General features: G+C 48.4%; 1 protein-coding gene across 11 annotated transcripts in view; it reads right to left on the bottom strand.

Annotated features, from left to right (window-relative positions):
• Positions 1-19,245, bottom strand: part of usp7 (ubiquitin specific peptidase 7 (herpes virus-associated)) — a 73,923-nt gene that overhangs the window by 16,159 nt on the left and 38,519 nt on the right. For 8 of the 11 annotated variants that reach the window (XM_090197818.1, XM_090197821.1, XM_090197826.1 and 5 more), the window contains exons 15-24: positions 12,982-13,112; positions 12,066-12,200; positions 11,017-11,118; positions 10,658-10,763; positions 8,943-9,035; positions 8,265-8,332; positions 4,822-4,922; positions 4,302-4,455; positions 972-1,039; positions 487-589 (exon numbers count right to left, since the gene is read on the bottom strand). In XM_090197818.1, coding sequence (XP_090053944.1) covers positions 487-589; positions 972-1,039; positions 4,302-4,455; positions 4,822-4,922; positions 8,265-8,332; positions 8,943-9,035; positions 10,658-10,763; positions 11,017-11,118; positions 12,066-12,200; positions 12,982-13,112 — 1,061 coding nt within the window. Of the gene's footprint in view, positions 1-486; positions 596-971; positions 1,040-4,301; positions 4,456-4,821; positions 4,923-8,264; positions 8,333-8,942; positions 9,036-10,657; positions 10,764-11,016; positions 11,119-12,065; positions 12,201-12,981; positions 13,113-19,245 lie in introns of all 11 variants that reach the window. The other 3 variants (XM_090197820.1, XM_090197825.1, XM_090197827.1) reach the window with 1 other exon arrangement.

The raw sequence follows: 19,245 nt of genomic DNA, 5'->3' as shown, positions 1-19,245 counted from the left end.
TCGTCTGATAAACCCTCGTATCAACACAAAGACATTTCAATCATCTGAAGGCTGAAGGTGTGCCAGATTACCTCTCGTTGGTCAGCGTGTGACGCTGGGCACAGTGCTCAGGTTGACTAGACTACCGATATTGTCTAGAGGTTTATTCTCCCAAGTTAAAAAAAAAAAAAAACCCGGAGGTCAACGACGGTGACATACTCAGGTCCACACGTCTTCTGTCACAGGAGATGAGGTGCAAGATGTAAAGACGACATGAAGAGGTGTTCCTGACTGATGGGTTTGGGGTCTGTCGACCGATGGGACTCGTATCTTAAACATCTGAATGGGGACTGATAGGAAGTGACTCGCTGCTCTGCTGTCTACCGAGAGCGACACCGTTCTTCACCGGGACGCGCCAGTCAAGTTCAAATAGACTCAGTCGTCCGCTGTCACGTCACCGTCAATGCTGACTGGCAATCATATCTCTCACACACACACCCCCCACACCTGTTGGTAGTAGAGTTTCTTGGGTTGACGTGGTTTGAAGAACTGCAGCAAATCTCGGAGGGTTCCTTCATAGTTGTGTCTGAGAGGATTCCCAGGTCCGTCTCTGTACCTGCCCAGAGAGGAGAGGAGAGGGGGAGGAAAGAGGAGGAGGAGAGAGAGGAAGGAGGAGAGACATAGGGAAGGGGGAGGAGAGAGAAGGAAGGGGGAGGAGAGAGAGGGAAGGAGAAGAGAGTGAAGGAGGAGAAGAGAGTGAAGGAGGAAGAGAGAGAGAGGGGGAGGAAGAGAGAGAGAGGGGGAGGAAGAGAGAGGGAAGGAGGAGAGAGAGAGGGGGAAGAGAGAGGGAAGGAAGAGGAGCGAGAGAGGGAGTAGGACGAGAGAGAGAGGGACAGGTTACTCAACAAGTCAACTTGGGGCTTCAAACTTTTCATACTGTACTGCACACGTAAAACCGGAGTGTGTGTCCGTGTGTGTGACGGCAGTCCTACCCCTGGGACTTGAAGAACTGGAGGAGCATGGGATCTGTGTTCAACCTCTGAGCCACCGTCTTCGCCACCTGACAAGACAGGTTAAAGAGATTCTCCAGTACTTTTGTAAGGTGCGGCACAGCTTCAAGAAAACAGTTGCTTTCAAACTACGGATTTCATGGCAAATTGAGGTAAGACAGTAATTCCGCTCATAGATTTTACATGAATATGAACAACAGTATGAACAACAAACACCTTGACACATCCAGCCCAAAGCAGTAGGTTCAAAAATACATTTAGTGGCCAAAGTACCGGAGCATGTCTTTAACACACTAGCTTTATGGAACAATACCCAACGTACCGGAGCATGTCTTTAACACACTAGCTTTATGGAACAATACCCAAAGTACCAGAGCATGTCTTTAAACACACTAGCTTTATGGACCAATACCCAAAGTACCAGAGCATGTCTTTAACAAACACACTAGCTTTATGGACCAATACCCAACGTACCGGAGCATGTCTTTAACACACTAGCTTTATGGAACAATACCCAAAGTACCAGAGCATGTCTTTAAACACACTAGCTTTATGGACCAATACCCAAAGTACCAGAGCATGTCTTTAACACACTAGCTTTATGGAACAATACCCAACGTACCAGAGCATGTCTTTAAACACACTAGCTTTATGGACCAATACCCAAAGTACCAGAGCATGTCTTTAACAAAACACACTAGCTTCATGGAACAATACCCAAAGTACCAGAGCATGTCTTTAAACACACTAGCTTTATGGACCAATACCCAAAGTACCAGAGCATGTCTTTAACAAAACACACTAGCTTTATGGACCAATACCCAACGTACCAGAGCATGTCTTTAACAAACACACTAGCTTTATGGACCAATACCCAAAGTACCAGAGCATGTCTTTAACAAAACACACTAGCTTTATGGACCAATACCCAAAGTACCAGAGCATGTCTTTAAACACACTAGCTTTATGGACCAATACCCAAAGTACCAGAGCATGTCTTTAACAAAACACACTAGCTTCATGGAACAATACCCAACGTACCGGAGCATGTCTTTAACACACTAGCTTCATGGAACAATACCCAAAGTACCAGAGCATGTCTTTAACAAAACACACTAGCTTTATGGACCAATACCCAACGTACCAGAGCATGTCTTTAAACACACTAGCTTTATGGACCAATACCCAAAGTACCGGAGCATGTCTTTAAACACACTAGCTTTATGGACCAATACCCAAAGTACCGGAGCATGTCTTTAAACACACTAGCTTTATGGACCAATACCCAAAGTACCGGAGCATGTCTTTAACACACTAGCTTTATGGACCAATACCCAAAGTACCGGAGCATGTCTTTAACAAAACACACTAGCTTTATGGACCAATACCCAAAGTACCGGAGCATGTCTTTAACACACTAGCTTTATGGACCAATACCCAAAGTACCGGAGCATGTCTTTAACAAAACACACTAGCTTTATGGAACAATACCCAAAGTACCAGAGCATGTCTTTAAACACACTAGCTTTATGGAACAATACCCAAAGTACCAGAGCATGTCTTTAAACACACTAGCTTTATGGACCAATACCCAAAGTACCAGAGCATGTCTTTAAACACACTAGCTTTATGGACCAATACCCAAAGTACCAGAGCATGTCTTTAAACACACTAGCTTTATGGAACAATACCCAAAGTACCAGAGCATGTCTTTAAACACACTAGCTTTATGGAACAATACCCAAAGTACTGGAGCATGTCTTTAACAAAACACACTAGCTTTATGGAACAATACCCAAAGTACCAGAGCATGTCTTTAACAAACACACTAGCTTTATGGACCAATACCCAAAGTACTGGAGCATGTCTTTAACAAAACACACTAGCTTTATGGAACAATACCCAAAGTACCAGAGCATGTCTTTAACAAACACACTAGCTTTATGGAACAATACCCAAAGTACCAGAGCATGTCTTTAAACACACTAGCTTTATGGAACAATACCCAGAGCATGTCTTTAACACACTAGCTTTATGGAACAATACCCAAAGTACCAGAGCATGTCTTTAAACACACTAGCTTTATGGAACAATACCCAAAGTACCAGAGCATGTCTTTAAACACACTAGCTTTATGGAACAATACCCAAAGTACCGGAGCATGTCTTTAAACACACTAGCTTTATGGACCAATACCCAAAGTACCGGAGCATGTCTTTAACACACTAGCTTTATGGAACAATACCCAAAGTACCAGAGCATGTCTTTAACAAACACACTAGCTTTATGGAACAATACCCAAAGTACCAGAGCATGTCTTTAACAAACACACTAGCTTTATGGACCAATACCCAAAGTACCGGAGCATGTCTTTAACACACTAGCTTTATGGAACAATACCCAAAGTACCAGAGCATGTCTTTAAACACACTAGCTTTATGGACCAATACCCAAAGTACCAGAGCATGTCTTTAAACACACTAGCTTTATGGACCAATACCCAAAGTACCAGAGCATGTCTTTAACAAACACACTAGCTTTATGGAACAATACCCAACGTACCGGAGCATGTCTTTAACAAACACACTAGCTTTATGGACCAATACCCAACGTACCGGAGCATGTCTTTAACACACTAGCTTTATGGAACAATACCCAACGTACCAGAGCATGTCTTTAAACACACTAGCTTTATGGACCAATACCCAGAGCATGTCTTTAACAAACACACTAGCTTTATGGAACGATACCCAAAGTACCAGAGCATGTCTTTAAACACACTAGCTTTATGGAACAATACCCAAAGTACCGGAGCATGTCTTTAACAAAACACACTAGCTTTATGGAACAATACCCAAAGTACCGGAGCATGTCTTTAAACACACTAGCTTTATGGATCAATACCCAAAGTACCGGAGCATGTCTTTAACAAAACACACTAGCTTTATGGAACAATACCCAAAGTACCAGAGCATGTCTTTAACAAAACACACTAGCTTTATGGATCAATACCCAAAGTACCAGAGCATGTCTTTAAACACACTAGCTTTATGGAACAATACCCAAAGTACCAGAGCATGTCTTTAACAAACACACTAGCTTTATGGATCAATACCCAAAGTACCAGAGCATGTCTTTAAACACACTAGCTTTATGGAACAATACCCAAAGTACCAGAGCATGTCTTTAACAAACACACTAGCTTTATGGAACAATACCCAAAATGTTGAAGGAACGGCCACAATGCAAGACAGTGTGACCTCTTGCTGACCTGGTAGTTCATCCTGTTGGTAGTGTGTGTGTGAGAGTTACCTGGAAGTAGTTCATCCTGTTGGAGAGTGTGACGACAAAGCCGGGGTCGTTGTGGATGGTCTTGTCACAGAAGATAACGTCCACTCGGTGGTAGAGGTCCCGGAAGTAGTCCTTGGCTGTGGGCAGCTCACTGCTGTCGTTCTCTGGGTCGTCTCTGTAGAGAGGAGGAGGAGAGGAGAGGAGAGGAGAGGAGAGGAGGGGAGGGGAGGGGAGGGGAGGAGGAGAGGAGAGGAGGAGAGGGGAGGGGGGAGGGGAAGAGAGGGGAGGAGGAGAGGAGAGGAGAGGAGGGGGAGGAGAGGAGAGGAGGAGAGGGGAGGAGAGGGGAGGGAGGAGGAGAGGGGGAGGGAGGAGAGGAGAGGGAGAGGGGAGAGAGACATTAGCTGGCAGAGGCTACTCAATGTGTTACTGAATTCTCCAAACACGATGTGTTGAGATGACCAGAACATTCTCTACGACAGGGCTCTCCATCTCGGTTCCCTCCTGTGGGTTGTTGTTAGATTCCCATGTTGGAATGACTTACTTCTGGAAGACGATGATGTCTCCGTCCATGAGCTCATCCAGGGCCTTGTCCAATGACACGTCGTAGTCCTGTATCCGCTCTGTTAAATTAGGCTTCACTTCCTGGAACACAGACACATGGGAGATGGAGGCTGTTTGTGTAGATAGACCTGGAGTTGGGTGTGTGTGTGTGTGGTTCACCAAGCCCGTTAACCAAACTCACGGTTTGGTTCGTATTGCGGTTTAGGGGTTTGGTTCGTATTGTGGTTTAGGGGTTTGGTTCGTATTGTGGTTTAGGGGTTTGGTTCGTATTGTGGTTTAGGGGTTTGGTTCGTATTGTGGTTTAGGGGTTTGGTTCGTATTGTGGTTTAGGGGTTTGGTTCGTATTGCGGTTTAGGGGTTTGGTTCGTATTGTGGTTTAGGGGTGTGGTTCGTATTGTGGTTTAGGGGTTTGGTTCGTATTGTGGTTTAGGGGTTTGGTTCGTATTGTGGTTTAGGGGTTTGGTTCGTATTGTGGTTTAGGGGTTTGGTTCGTATTGCGGTTTAGGGGTTTGGTTCGTATTGTGGTTTAGGGGTTTGGTTCATATTGCGGTTTAGGGGTTTGGTTCGTATTGTGGTTTAGGGGTTTGGTTCGTATTGTGGTTTAGGGGTTTGGTTCGTATTGTGGTTTAGGGGTTTGGTTCGTATTGCGGTTTAGGGGTTTGGTTCGTATTGTGGTTTAGGGGTTTGGTTCAGTCCAGCAGGAAAATGAAATAGCAACAGTTACTGCAGTAAATGTTTGTTTTGTCAAAAGATTTTAAACCCAGGAAGAGATAATGAGTCAAATGAAGGACCTTCTGAAAAAAATAGTCCACAACAATGGTTAAACCACAGCAGGGAAAAATATTTGAGGTCAGGAACAAAATATGTTGACTTTTTTGGGTGTAATTACTCTTCAATTTAGGCGTGCACCACCCAGTGTAGAGGACTAGTGGTCTGGTTTACCACCCAGTGTAGAGGACTAGTGGTCTGATTTACCACCCAGTGTAGAGGACTAGTGGTCTGGTTTACCACCCAGTGTAGAGGACTAGTGGTCTGATTTACCACCCAGTGTAGAGGACTAGTGGTCTGGTTTACCACCCAGTGTAGAGGACTAGTGGTCTGATTTACCACCCAGTGTAGAGGACTAGTGGTCTGATTTACTGAAGGTTCACCACCCAGTGTAGAGGACTAGTGGTCTGATTTACCACCCAGTGTAGAGGACTAGTGGTCTAGTTTACCACCCAGTGTAGAGGACTAGTGGTCTGGTTTACCACCCAGTGTAGAGGACTAGTGGTCTGATTTACCACCCAGTGTAGAGGACTAGTGGTCTGGTTTACCACCCAGTGTAGAGGACTAGTGGTCTGATTTACCACCCAGTGTAGAGGACTAGTGGTCTGATTTACCACCCAGTGTAGAGGACTAGTGGTCTGATTTACTGAAGGTTCACCACCCAGTGTAGAGGACTAGTGGTCTGATTTACCACCCAGTGTAGAGGACTAGTGGTCTGATTTACTGAAGGTTCACCACCCAGTGTAGAGGACTAGTGGTCTGGTTTACCACCCAGTGTAGAGGACTAGTGGTCTGATTTACTGAAGGTTCACCACCCAGTGTAGAGGACTAGTGGTTTGATTTTACCACCCAGTGTAGAGGACTAGTGGTCTGATTTACCACCCAGTGTAGAGGACTAGTGGTCTGATTTACCACCCAGTGTAGAGGACTAGTGGTCTGATTTACCACCCAGTGTAGAGGACTAGTGGTCTGGTTTACCACCCAGTGTAGAGGACTAGTGGTCTGGTTTACCACCCAGTGTAGAGGACTAGTGGTTTGATTTACCACCCAGTGTAGAGGACTAGTGGTTTGATTTTACCACCCAGTGTAGAGGACTAGTGGTCTGGGTTACCACCCAGTGTAGAGGACTAGTGGTCTGGTTTACCACCCAGTGTAGAGGACTAGTGGTTTGATTTTACCACCCAGTGTAGAGGACTAGTGGTTTGATTTACCACCCAGTGTAGAGGACTAGTGGTCTGGTTTACCACCCAGTGTAGAGGACTAGTGGTCTGATTTACCACCCATTGTAGAGGACTAGTGGTCTGATTTACTGAAGGTTCACCACCCAGTGTAGAGGACTAGTGGTTTGATTTACCACCCAGTGTAGAGGACTAGTGGTTTGATTTACCACCCAGTGTAGAGGACTAGTGGTCTGGTTTACCACCCAGTGTAGAGGACTAGTGGTTTGATTTACCACCCAGTGTAGAGGACTAGTGGTTTGATTTTACCACCCAGTGTAGAGGACTAGTGGTCTGGTTTACCACCCAGTGTAGAGGACTAGTGGTCTGATTTACCACCCAGTGTAGAGGACTAGTGGTCTGATTCACCACCCAGTGTAGAGGACTAGTGGTCTGGTTTACCACCCAGTGTAGAGGACTAGTGGTCTGATTTACCACCCAGTGTAGAGGACTAGTGGTCTGATTTACCACCCAGTGTAGAGGACTAGTGGTCTGATTTACCACCCAGTGTAGAGGACTAGTGGTCTGGTTTACCACCCAGTGTAGAGGACTAGTGGTCTGATTTACCACCCAGTGTAGAGGACTAGTGGTCTGGTTTACCACCCAGTGTAGAGGACTAGTGGTCTGATTTACCACCCAGTGTAGAGGACTAGTGGTCTGATTTACTGAAGGTTCACCACCCAGTGTAGAGGACTAGTGGTCTGATTTACCACCCAGTGTAGAGGACTAGTGGTTTGATTTTACCACCCAGTGTAGAGGACTAGTGGTCTGATTTACTGAAGGTTCACCACCCAGTGTAGAGGACTAGTGGTCTGATTTACCACCCAGTGTAGAGGACTAGTGGTCTGATTCACCACCCAGTGTAGAGGACTAGTGGTCTGGTTTACCACCCAGTGTAGAGGACTAGTGGTCTGATTTACCACCCAGTGTAGAGGACTAGTGGTCTGATTTACCACCCAGTGTAGAGGACTAGTGGTCTGGTTTACCACCCAGTGTAGAGGACTACTGGTCTGATTTACCACCCAGTGTAGAGGACTAGTGGTCTGATTTACCACCCAGTGTAGAGGACTAGTGGTCTGATTTACCACCCAGTGTAGAGGACTAGTGGTCTGATTTACCACCCAGTGTAGAGGACTAGTGGTCTGGTTTACCACCCAGTGTAGAGGACTACTGGTCTGGTTTACCACCCAGTGTAGAGGACTACTGGTCTGATTTACCACCCAGTGTAGAGGACTACTGGTCTGATTTACCACCCAGACTAGAGGAGTAGTGGATGGTATTTTGAGGTATTAATTCTGGTTCAGAGCTGATCCAATAGAGGTCCCGTATCGAAAGGGTCAGTACAAATAGGTGTACCGTTACACCCTTAGTATATGGACACCTGCCAGACCTGTGTTCTCACCTCAGAGGAGGCTAGTGTGTGTGTGTGTGTGTTCACCTCATAGAGGATAAGGCTGGTCTCCTGTTGAAAGCCTGCTCTCTCACACATGACGGGCAGCAGGTCTCCTGGTAGAGAAAACAGCATACATTTAACACTCCTTCACACACACACCTCAACTCTAAAACTACTCCACACCTACCACAGGGTTCTCCTCAGGATTTAACAAGGAGGTGCTGCTGAGTAAGGAGGGGGAGGCCTAACTGAACCCCCCCCCCCCCCCCAACTCTAACTGAACCCCCCCCCCCCTCTAACTGAACCCCCACTCTAACTGAAACACCTCCCCCCTCTAACTAAACCCCCCCCTCTAACTAAACCCCCCCCTCTAACTAAACCCCCCCCTCTAACTAAACCCCCCCCTCTAAGTAAACCCCCCCCCTCTAACTAAACCCCCCCTCTAACTAAACCCCCCCTCTAACTAAACCCCCCCCCCTCTAACTGAACCCCCCCCCCTCTAACTGAACCCCCCCCCCTCTAACTAAACCCCCCCTCTAACTAAACCCCCCCCCCTCTAACTGAACCCCCCCCCCTCTAACTGAACCCCCCCCTAACTGAAACCCCCCCTAACTGAAACCCCCTCTAACTGAAACCCCCTCTAAATGAAACCCCCCCTCCATTTCCTGCACTCTAGAGGCTTAAATGACAAAAGCGAAACACTTCAATAGAAACACTACGTACGTATTTTACAGGATATAGCGGTGTAGATATGTCCACAATAATTTAAGCTTCTGCTTTTAGGATCATACATCTTCAAGAACAGCATGACGTCGTCTGAGAAGAGAAGAGAGACTGTGAGGACGATCATTATATTAAAAAAAATGAGCATCTATTTTTACTTGACCACAGTTACGTAAAAAAATAGTCACGGTCTGTGATAATTGGGTAATAGTCTGAACTCATGGTCTGTGATAATTGGCTAATAGTCACGGTCTGTGATAATTGGCTAATAGTCACGGTCTGTGATAATTGGGTAATAGTCACGGTCTGTGATAATTGGGTAATAGTCACGGTCTGTGATAATTGGCTAATAGTCACGGTCTGTGATAATTGGGTAACAGTCACGGTCTGTGATAATTGGGTAACAGTCACGGTCTGTGATAATTGGGTAACAGTCACGGTCTGTGATAATTGGGTAATAGTCACGGTCTGTGATAATTGGGTAATAGTCACGGTCTGTGATAATTGGGGAATAGTCACGGTCTGTGATAATTGGGTAATGGTCACGGTCTGTGTTAATTGGGTAACGGTCACGGTCTGTGATAATTGGGGAATAGTCACGGTCTGTGATTATTGGGTAATAGTCACGGCCTGTGATAATTGGGTAATAGTCACGGTCTGTGATAATTGGGGAATAGTCACGGTCTGTGATAATTGGGTAATAGTCACGGCCTGTGATAATTGGGTAATAGTCACGGTCTGTGATAATTGGGGAATAGTCACGGTCTGTGATAATTGGGTAATAGTCACGGTCTGTGATAATTGGGTAATAGTCACGGTCTGTGATAATCGGGTAATAGTCACGTCTGTGATAATTGGGTAATGGTCACTGTCTGTGTTAATTGGGTAACGGTCACGGTCTGTGATAATTGGGTAATAGTCTGAACTCACGGTCTGTGTTAATTGGGTAATGGTCACGGTCTGTGATAATTGGGTAATAGTCTGAACTCACGGTCTGTGATAATTGGGTAATGGTCACGGTCTGTGTTAATTGGGTAACGGTCACGGCCTGTGATAATTGGGTAATAGTCACGGCCTGTGATAATTGGGTAATAGTCACGGCCTGTGATAATTGGGTAATAGTCACGGTCTTTGATAATTGGGTAATGGTCTGAACTCACGGTCTGTGATAATTGGCTAATAGTCACAGTCTGTGATAATTGGGTAATAGTCACGGCCTGTGATAATTGGGTAATAGTCACGGCCTGTGATAATTGGGTAATAGTCACGGCCTGTGATAATTGGGTAATAGTCACGGCCTGTGATAATTGGGTAATAGTCACGGCCTGTGATAATTGGGTAATAGTCACGGCCTGTGATAATTGGGTAATAGTCACGGCCTGTGATAATTGGGTAATGGTCTGAACTCACGGTCTGTGATAATTGGGTAATAGTCTGAACTCACGGTCTGTGATAATTGGGTAACAGTCACGGTCTGTGATAATTGGGTAACAGTCACGGTCTGTGTTAATTGGGTAATAGTCTGAACTCACGGTCTGTGATAATTGGGTAATAGTCACGGTCTGTGATAATTGGGTAACAGTCACGGTCTGTGATAATTGGGTAACAGTCACGGTCTGTGATAATTGGGTAATAGTCTGAACTCACGGTCTGTGATAATTGGGTAATAGTCTGAACTCACGGTCTGTGATAATTGGGTAACGGTCTGAACTCACGGTCTTTGTCGAACTTGGGTAACGTTGCTCCGCTGGCAGCCATCTCAGGATCCACCGTCTCCAAAAATATAGTCCAGGGATTCTCGTTGTCGCTCAAGTCTATCATCTGGGGAGAACACACACACACACACACACACACACACACACACAGGGTTACACACACACACACACAGGGTTACACACACACACACACAGGGTTACACACACACACACAGGGTTACACACACACACACACACAGGGTTACACACACACACAGGGTTACACACACACACAGGGTTACACACACACACACCAGTCCCTCTACTGTCTTCCAAGAGACCTGGTGGTTGTGTTACAACCTGGTGGTTGTGTTACTCACAGACTTGCTGCAGTCTGCCTCGTAGTCCAGCATGGCAGGTCTCTTGGTGCCGTTGCTCCGGGCCTGCATGGGCCACAGCCTCATCTGGTCCTGTGGGAATCCCTGTAGCACATCAATACACTGTCAGACTGGGCCTACACACTAGCATGGTTCCTCTCCAGGGTTCTTTCTACTTCTCCCGGAGGACGTCGAAGTAGAAACAGTGGAACAGCAGGTTAAAAGGTTAACGGAGGAGAGGACAGTAACACACAGAGAGACTGAGACAGAGAGAAGACAGGAACAGGGAGAGACAGGAACAGAGAGAGAGAGAGAGACAGAGAGAAGACAGGAACAGAGAGAAAGAGACAGAGAAGACAGGAACAGAGAGAGAGACAGAGAGAAGACAGGAACAGAGAGAGAGAGAGAGGAGACAGGAACAGAGAGAGAGAGAGAAGACAGGAACAGAGAGAGAGAGAGAGGAGACAGGAACAGAGAGACAGAGAGGAGACAGGAACAGAGAGACAGAGAGAAGACAGGAACGCAGAGACAGAGAGAAGACAGGAACGCAGAGACAGAGAGAAGACAGGAACAGAGAGACAGAGAGAAGACAGGAACAGAGAGAGAGAGAGGAGACAGGAACAGAGAGAGAGAGGAGACAGGAACAGAGAGACAGAGAGAAGACAGGAACGCAGAGACAGAGAGGAGACAGGAAAGGAGAGACAGAGAGGAGACAGGAACAGAGAGAGAGAGAGGAGACAGGAACAGAGAGAGAGAGAGGAGACAGGAACAGAGAGAGAGAGAGAAGACAGGAACAGAGAGAGAGAGAGAGGAGACAGGAACAGAGAGACAGAGAGAAGACAGGAACGCAGAGACAGAGAGAAGACAAGAACGCAGAGACAGAGAGGAGACAGGAACAGAGAGACAGAGAGAAGACAGGAACAGAGAGAGAGAGAGGAGACAGGAACAGAGAGAGAGAGAGGAGACAGGAACAGAGAGAGAGAGAGGAGACAGGAACAGAGAGAGAGAGAGGAGACAGGAACAGAGAGACAGAGAGAAGACAGGAGTCTCACCATGGTCTGTGAGAGATTCTGGACAAACTCCTGCAGCGTGGAACTCTTCAGGACCTTGAACACAGTGTACTTCACCTTCTCCTCATCATACATGTCATTACCCTGGTGACCACAGAACTGGTCCTCTGTCACAATCTGGGAGGAGAGAGAGAGGAGAAGGAGAGCGGAGGAGAGAAGGAGAGTGGAGGAGAGACGGGAGGAAGAGAGAGAGGGCGAGGAGAGAAAGAGGGCGAGGAGAGTGGAGGAGGCGATGGGGGAGACAGAGGGAGACAAGTGATTCATAACACCAACATTCTCCAAAAGCTGTTCTGTTATCTGGACCTGTGACTGGGGGGGGGGGGGCTCCAAGCCTTAACCGGACCTGTGACTGGGGGGGGGGGGGGGGGGGGGGGGGGGGGGGGGGGCTCCAAGCCTTAACCGGACCTGTGACTGGGGGGAGGGGGGGGGGGGGCTCCAAGCCTTAACCGGACCTGTGACTGGGGGGGGGGGGGGGCTCCAAGCCTTAACCGGACCTGTGACTGGGGGGGGGGGGGGGGCTCCAAGCCTTAACCGGACCTGTGACTGGGGGGGGGGGGGCTCCAAGCCTTAACCGGACCTGTGACTGGGGGGGGGCTCCAAGCCTTAACCGGACCTGTGAATGGGGGGGGGGGGGGGGGGGGCTCCAAGCCTTAACCGGACCTGTGACTGGGGGGGGGGGGGGCTCCAAGCCTTAACCGGACCTGTGACTGGGGGGGAGGGGGGGGGGGGCTCCAAGCCTTAACCGGACCTGTGACTGGGGGGGGGGGGGGCTCCAAGCCTTAACCGGACCTGTGACTGGGGGGGGGCTCCAAGCCTTAACCGGACCTGTGAATGGGGGGGGGGGGGGGGGCCTCCAAGCCTTAACCGGACCTGTGACTGGGGGGGCTCCAAGCCTTACCTGGACCTGCATGTAGAGATGGGCCTCCTGCCGCTCCTTCCTCTTCTGAGCCTCAACCCTCTTCTCCTCCTGAAGCCTCTCCACCAGCTGCTGGGGGATGTCCACGTCGTTTACAGCCAGCAGCACCTCACCTGGAGGGAGAACACAGGGTTACCTAACAATACCTCACCTGGAGGGAGAACACAGGGTTACCTAACAATACCTCACCTGGAGGGAGAACACAGGGTTACCTAACAATACCTCACCTGGGGGGAGAACACAGGGTTACCTAACAATACCTCACCTGGAGGGAGAACACAGGGTTACCTAACAATACCTCACCTGGAGGGAGAACACAGGGTTACCTAACAATACCTCACCTGGAGGGAGAACACAGGGTTACCTAACAATACCTCACCTGGAGGGAGAACACAGGGTTACCTAACAATACCTCACCTGGAGGGAGAACACAGGGTTACCTAACAATACCTCACCTGGAGGGAGAACACAGGGTTACCTAACAATACCTCACCTGGGGGGAGAACACAGGGTTACCTAACAATACCTCACCTGGGGGGAGAACACAGGGTTACCTAACAATACCTCACCTGGGGGGAGAACACAGGGTTACCTAACAATACCTCACCTGGAGGGAGAACACAGGGTTACCTAACAATACCTCACCTGGAGGGAGAACACAGGGTTACCTAACAATACCTCACCTGGAGGGAGAACACAGGGTTACCTAACAATACCTCACCTGGAGGGAGAACACAGGGTTACCTAACAATACCTCACCTGGAGGGAGAACACAGGGTTACCTAACAATACCTCACCTGGAGGGAGAACACAGGGTTACCTAACAATACCTCACCTGGGGGGAGAACACAGGGTTACCTAACAATACCTCACCTGGGGGGAGAACACAGGGTTACCTAACAATACCTCACCTGGAGGGAGAACACAGGGTTACCTAACAATACCTCACCTGGAGGGAGAACACAGGGTTACCTAACAATACCTCACCTGGGGGGAGAACACAGGGTTACCTAACAATACCTCACCTGGAGGGAGAACACAGGGTTACCTAACAATACCTCACCTGGAGGGAGAACACAGGGTTACCTAACAATACCTCACCTGGAGGGAGAACACAGGGTTACCTAACAATACCTCACCTGGAGGGAGAACACAGGGTTACCTAACAATACCTCACCTGGGGGGAGAACACAGGGTTACCTAACAATACCTCACCTGGAGGGAGAACACAGGGTTACCTAACAATACCTCACCTGGGGGGAGAACACAGGGTTACCTAACAATACCTCACCTGGAGGGAGAACACAGGGTTACCTAACAATACCTCACCTGGAGGGAGAACACAGGGTTACCTAACAATACCTCACCTGGAGGGAGAACACAGGGTTACCTAACAATACCTCACCTGGAGGGAGAACACAGGGTTACCTAACAATACCTCACCTGGGGGGAGAACACAGGGTTACCTAACAATACCTCACCTGGGGGGAGAACACAGGGTTACCTAACAATACCTCACCTGGGGGGAGAACACAGGGTTACCTAACAATACCTCACCTGGAGGGAGAACACAGGGTTACCTAACAATACCTCACCTGGAGGGAGAACACAGGGTTACCTAACAATACCTCACCTGGAGGGAGAACACAGGGTTACCTAACAATACCTCACCTGGAGGGAGAACACAGGGTTACCTAACAATACCTCACCTGGAGGGAGAACACAGGGTTACCTAACAATACCTCACCTGGAGGGAGAACACAGGGTTACCTAACAATACCTCACCTGGGGGGAGAACACAGGGTTACCTAACAATACCTCACCTGGGGGGAGAACACAGGGTTACCTAACAATACCTCACCTGGAGGGAGAACACAGGGTTACCTAACAATACCTCACCTGGAGGGAGAACACAGGGTTACCTAACAATACCTCACCTGGGGGGAGAACACAGGGTTACCTAACAATACCTCACCTGGAGGGAGAACACAGGGTTACCTAACAATACCTCACCTGGAGGGAGAACACAGGGTTACCTAACAATACCTCACCTGGAGGGAGAACACAGGGTTACCTAACAATACCTCACCTGGAGGGAGATGGGTAAAAACAGGGTTACCTAACAATACCTCACCTGGAGGGAGAACACAGGGTTACCTAACAATACCTCACCTGGGGTAGATGGGTAAACACAGGGTTACCTAACAATACCTCACCTGGAGGGAGAACACAGGGTTACCTAACAATACCTCACCTGGGGTAGATGGGTAAAAACAGGGTTACCTAACAATACCTCACCTGGAGGGAGAACACAGGGTTACCTAACAATACCTCACCTGGAGGGAGAACACAGGGTTACCTAACAATACCTCACCTGGGGGGAGAACACAGGGTTACCTAACAATACCTCACCTGGGGGGAGAACACAGGGTTACCTAACAATACCTCACCTGGAGGGAGAACACAGGGTTACCTAACAATACCTCACCTGGAGGGAGAACACAGGGTTACCTAACAATACCTCACCTGGAGGGAGAACACAGGGTTACCTAACAATACCTCACCTGGAGGGAGAACACAGGGTTACCTAACAATACCTCACCTGGAGGGAGAACACAGGGTTACCTAACAATACCTCACCTGGAGGGAGAACATAGGGTTACCTAACAATACCTCACCTGGAGGGAGAACACAGGGTTACCTAACAATACCTCACCTGGGGGGAGAACACAGGGTTACCTAACAATACCTCACCTGGAGGGAGAACACAGGGTTACCTAACAATACCTCACCTGGAGGGAGAACACAGGGTTACCTAACAATACCTCACCTGGGGGGAGAACACAGGGTTACCTAACAATACCTCACCTGGAGGGAGAACACAGGGTTACCTAACAATACCTCACCTGGGGGGAGAACACAGGGTTACCTAACAATACCTCACCTGGAGGGAGAACACAGGGTTACCTAACAATACCTCACCTGGAGGGAGAACACAGGGTTACCTAACAATACCTCACCTGGAGGGAGATGGGTAAAAACAGGGTTACCTAACAATACCTCACCTGGAGGGAGAACACAGGGTTACCTAACAATACCTCACCTGGAGGGAGAACACAGGGTTACCTAACAATACCTCACCTGGGGTAGATGGGTAAAAACAGGGTTACCTAACAATACCTCACCTGGAGGGAGAACACAGGGTTACCTAACAATACCTCACCTGGAGGGAGAACACAGGGTTACCTAACAATACCTCACCTGGAGGGAGAACACAGGGTTACCTAACAATACCTCACCTGGAGGGAGAACACAGGGTTACCTAACAATACCTCACCTGGAGGGAGAACACAGGGTTACCTAACAATACCTCACCTGGAGGGAGAACACAGGGTTACCTAACAATACCTCACCTGGAGGGAGAACACAGGGTTACCTAACAATACCTCACCTGGAGGGAGAACACAGGGTTACCTAACAATACCTCACCTGGAGGGAGAACACAGGGTTACCTAACAATACCTCACCTGGAGGGAGAACACAGGGTTACCTAACAATACCTCACCTGGAGGGAGAACACAGGGTTACCTAACAATACCTCACCTGGGGGGAGAACACAGGGTTACCTAACAATACCTCACCTGGAGGGAGAACACAGGGTTACCTAACAATACCTCACCTGGAGGGAGAACACAGGGTTACCTAACAATACCTCACCTGGAGGGAGAACACAGGGTTACCTAACAATACCTCACCTGGAGGGAGAACACAGGGTTACCTAACAATACCTCACCTGGAGGGAGAACACAGGGTTACCTAACAATACCTCACCTGGGGGGAGAACACAGGGTTACCTAACAATACCTCACCTGGAGGGAGAACACAGGGTTACCTAACAATACCTCACCTGGGGGGAGAACACAGGGTTACCTAACAATACCTCACCTGGAGGGAGAACACAGGGTTACCTAACAATACCTCACCTGGAGGGAGAACACAGGGTTACCTAACAATACCTCACCTGGAGGGAGATGGGTAAAAACAGGGTTACCTAACAATACCTCACCTGGAGGGAGAACACAGGGTTACCTAACAATACCTCACCTGGAGGGAGAACACAGGGTTACCTAACAATACCTCACCTGGGGTAGATGGGTAAAAACAGGGTTACCTAACAATACCTCACCTGGAGGGAGAACACAGGGTTACCTAACAATACCTCACCTGGAGGGAGAACACAGGGTTACCTAACAATACCTCACCTGGAGGGAGAACACAGGGTTACCTAACAATACCTCACCTGGAGGGAGAACACAGGGTTACCTAACAATACCTCACCTGGAGGGAGAACACAGGGTTACCTAACAATACCTCACCTGGAGGGAGAACACAGGGTTACCTAACAATACCTCACCTGGAGGGAGAACACAGGGTTACCTAACAATACCTCACCTGGAGGGAGAACACAGGGTTACCTAACAATACCTCACCTGGAGGGAGAACACAGGGTTACCTAACAATACCTCACCTGGAGGGAGAACACAGGGTTACCTAACAATACCTCACCTGGGGGGAGAACACAGGGTTACCTAACAATACCTCACCTGGAGGGAGAACACAGGGTTACCTAACAATACCTCACCTGGAGGGAGAACACAGGGTTACCTAACAATACCTCACCTGGAGGGAGAACACAGGGTTACCTAACAATACCTCACCTGGAGGGAGAACACAGGGTTACCTAACAATACCTCACCTGGAGGGAGAACACAGGGTTACCTAACAATACCTCACCTGGAGGGAGAACACAGGGTTACCTAACAATACCTCACCTGGGGGGAGAACACAGGGTTACCTAACAATACCTCACCTGGAGGGAGAACACAGGGTTACCTAACAATACCTCACCTGGGGGGAGAACACAGGGTTACCTAACAATACCTCACCTGGAGGGAGAACACAGGGTTACCTAACAATACCTCACCTGGAGGGAGAACACAGGGTTACCTAACAATACCTCACCTGGAGGGAGATGGGTAAAAACAGGGTTACCTAACAATACCTCACCTGGAGGGAGAACACAGGGTTACCTAACAATACCTCACCTGGGGTAGATGGGTAAACACAGGGTTACCTAACAATACCTCACCTGGAGGGAGAACACAGGGTTACCTAACAATACCTCACCTGGGGTAGATGGGTAAAAACAGGGTTACCTAACAATACCTCACCTGGAGGGAGAACACAGGGTTACCTAACAATACCTCACCTGGAGGGAGAACACAGGGTTACCTAACAATACCTCACCTGGAGGGAGAACACAGGGTTACCTAACAATACCTCACCTGGGGGGAGAACACAGGGTTACCTAACAATACCTCACCTGGAGGGAGAACACAGGGTTACCTAACAATACCTCACCTGGAGGGAGAACACAGGGTTACCTAACAATACCTCACCTGGAGGGAGATGGGTAAAAACAGGGTTACCTAACAATACCTCACCTGGAGGGAGAACACAGGGTTACCTAACAATACCTCACCTGGGGTAGATGGGTAAACACAGGGTTACCTAACAATACCTCACCTGGAGGGAGAACACAGGGTTACCTAACAATACCTCACCTGGGGTAGATGGGTAAAAACAGGGTTACCTAACAATACCTCACCTGGAGGGAGAACACAGGGTTACCTAACAATACCTCACCTGGAGGGAGAACACAGGGTTACCTAACAATACCTCACCTGGGGGGAGAACACAGGGTTACCTAACAATACCTCACCTGGAGGGAGAACACAGGGTTACCTAACAATACCTCACCTGGAGGGAGAACACAGGGTTACCTAACAATACCTCACCTGGAGGGAGATGGGTAAAAACAGGGTTACCTAACAATACCTCACCTGGAGGGAGAACACAGGGTTACCTAACAATACCTCACCTGGGGTAGATGGGTAAACACAGGGTTACCTAACAATACCTCACCTGGAGGGAGAACACAGGGTTACCTAACAATACCTCACCTGGGGTAGATGGGTAAAAACAGGGTTACCTAACAATACCTCACCTGGAGGGAGAACACAGGGTTACCTAACAATACCTCACCTGGAGGGAGAACACAGGGTTACCTAACAATACCTCACCTGGAGGGAGATGGGTAAACACAGGGTTATCTAATCATGTGCTACAAAAGGTAGTATAAGGCTTCATAGCATTGGCTTAGTGAGTGATCAGGCTTCATAGAGC

The sequence above is a fragment of the Oncorhynchus mykiss genome, chromosome 13, assembly GCF_057628025.1.
Source record: "Oncorhynchus mykiss isolate SJ-2025 chromosome 13, ASM5762802v1, whole genome shotgun sequence".
Lineage (NCBI taxonomy): Eukaryota > Metazoa > Chordata > Actinopteri > Salmoniformes > Salmonidae > Oncorhynchus > Oncorhynchus mykiss.
This window is presented reverse-complemented; position numbering and strand designations above follow the sequence as displayed.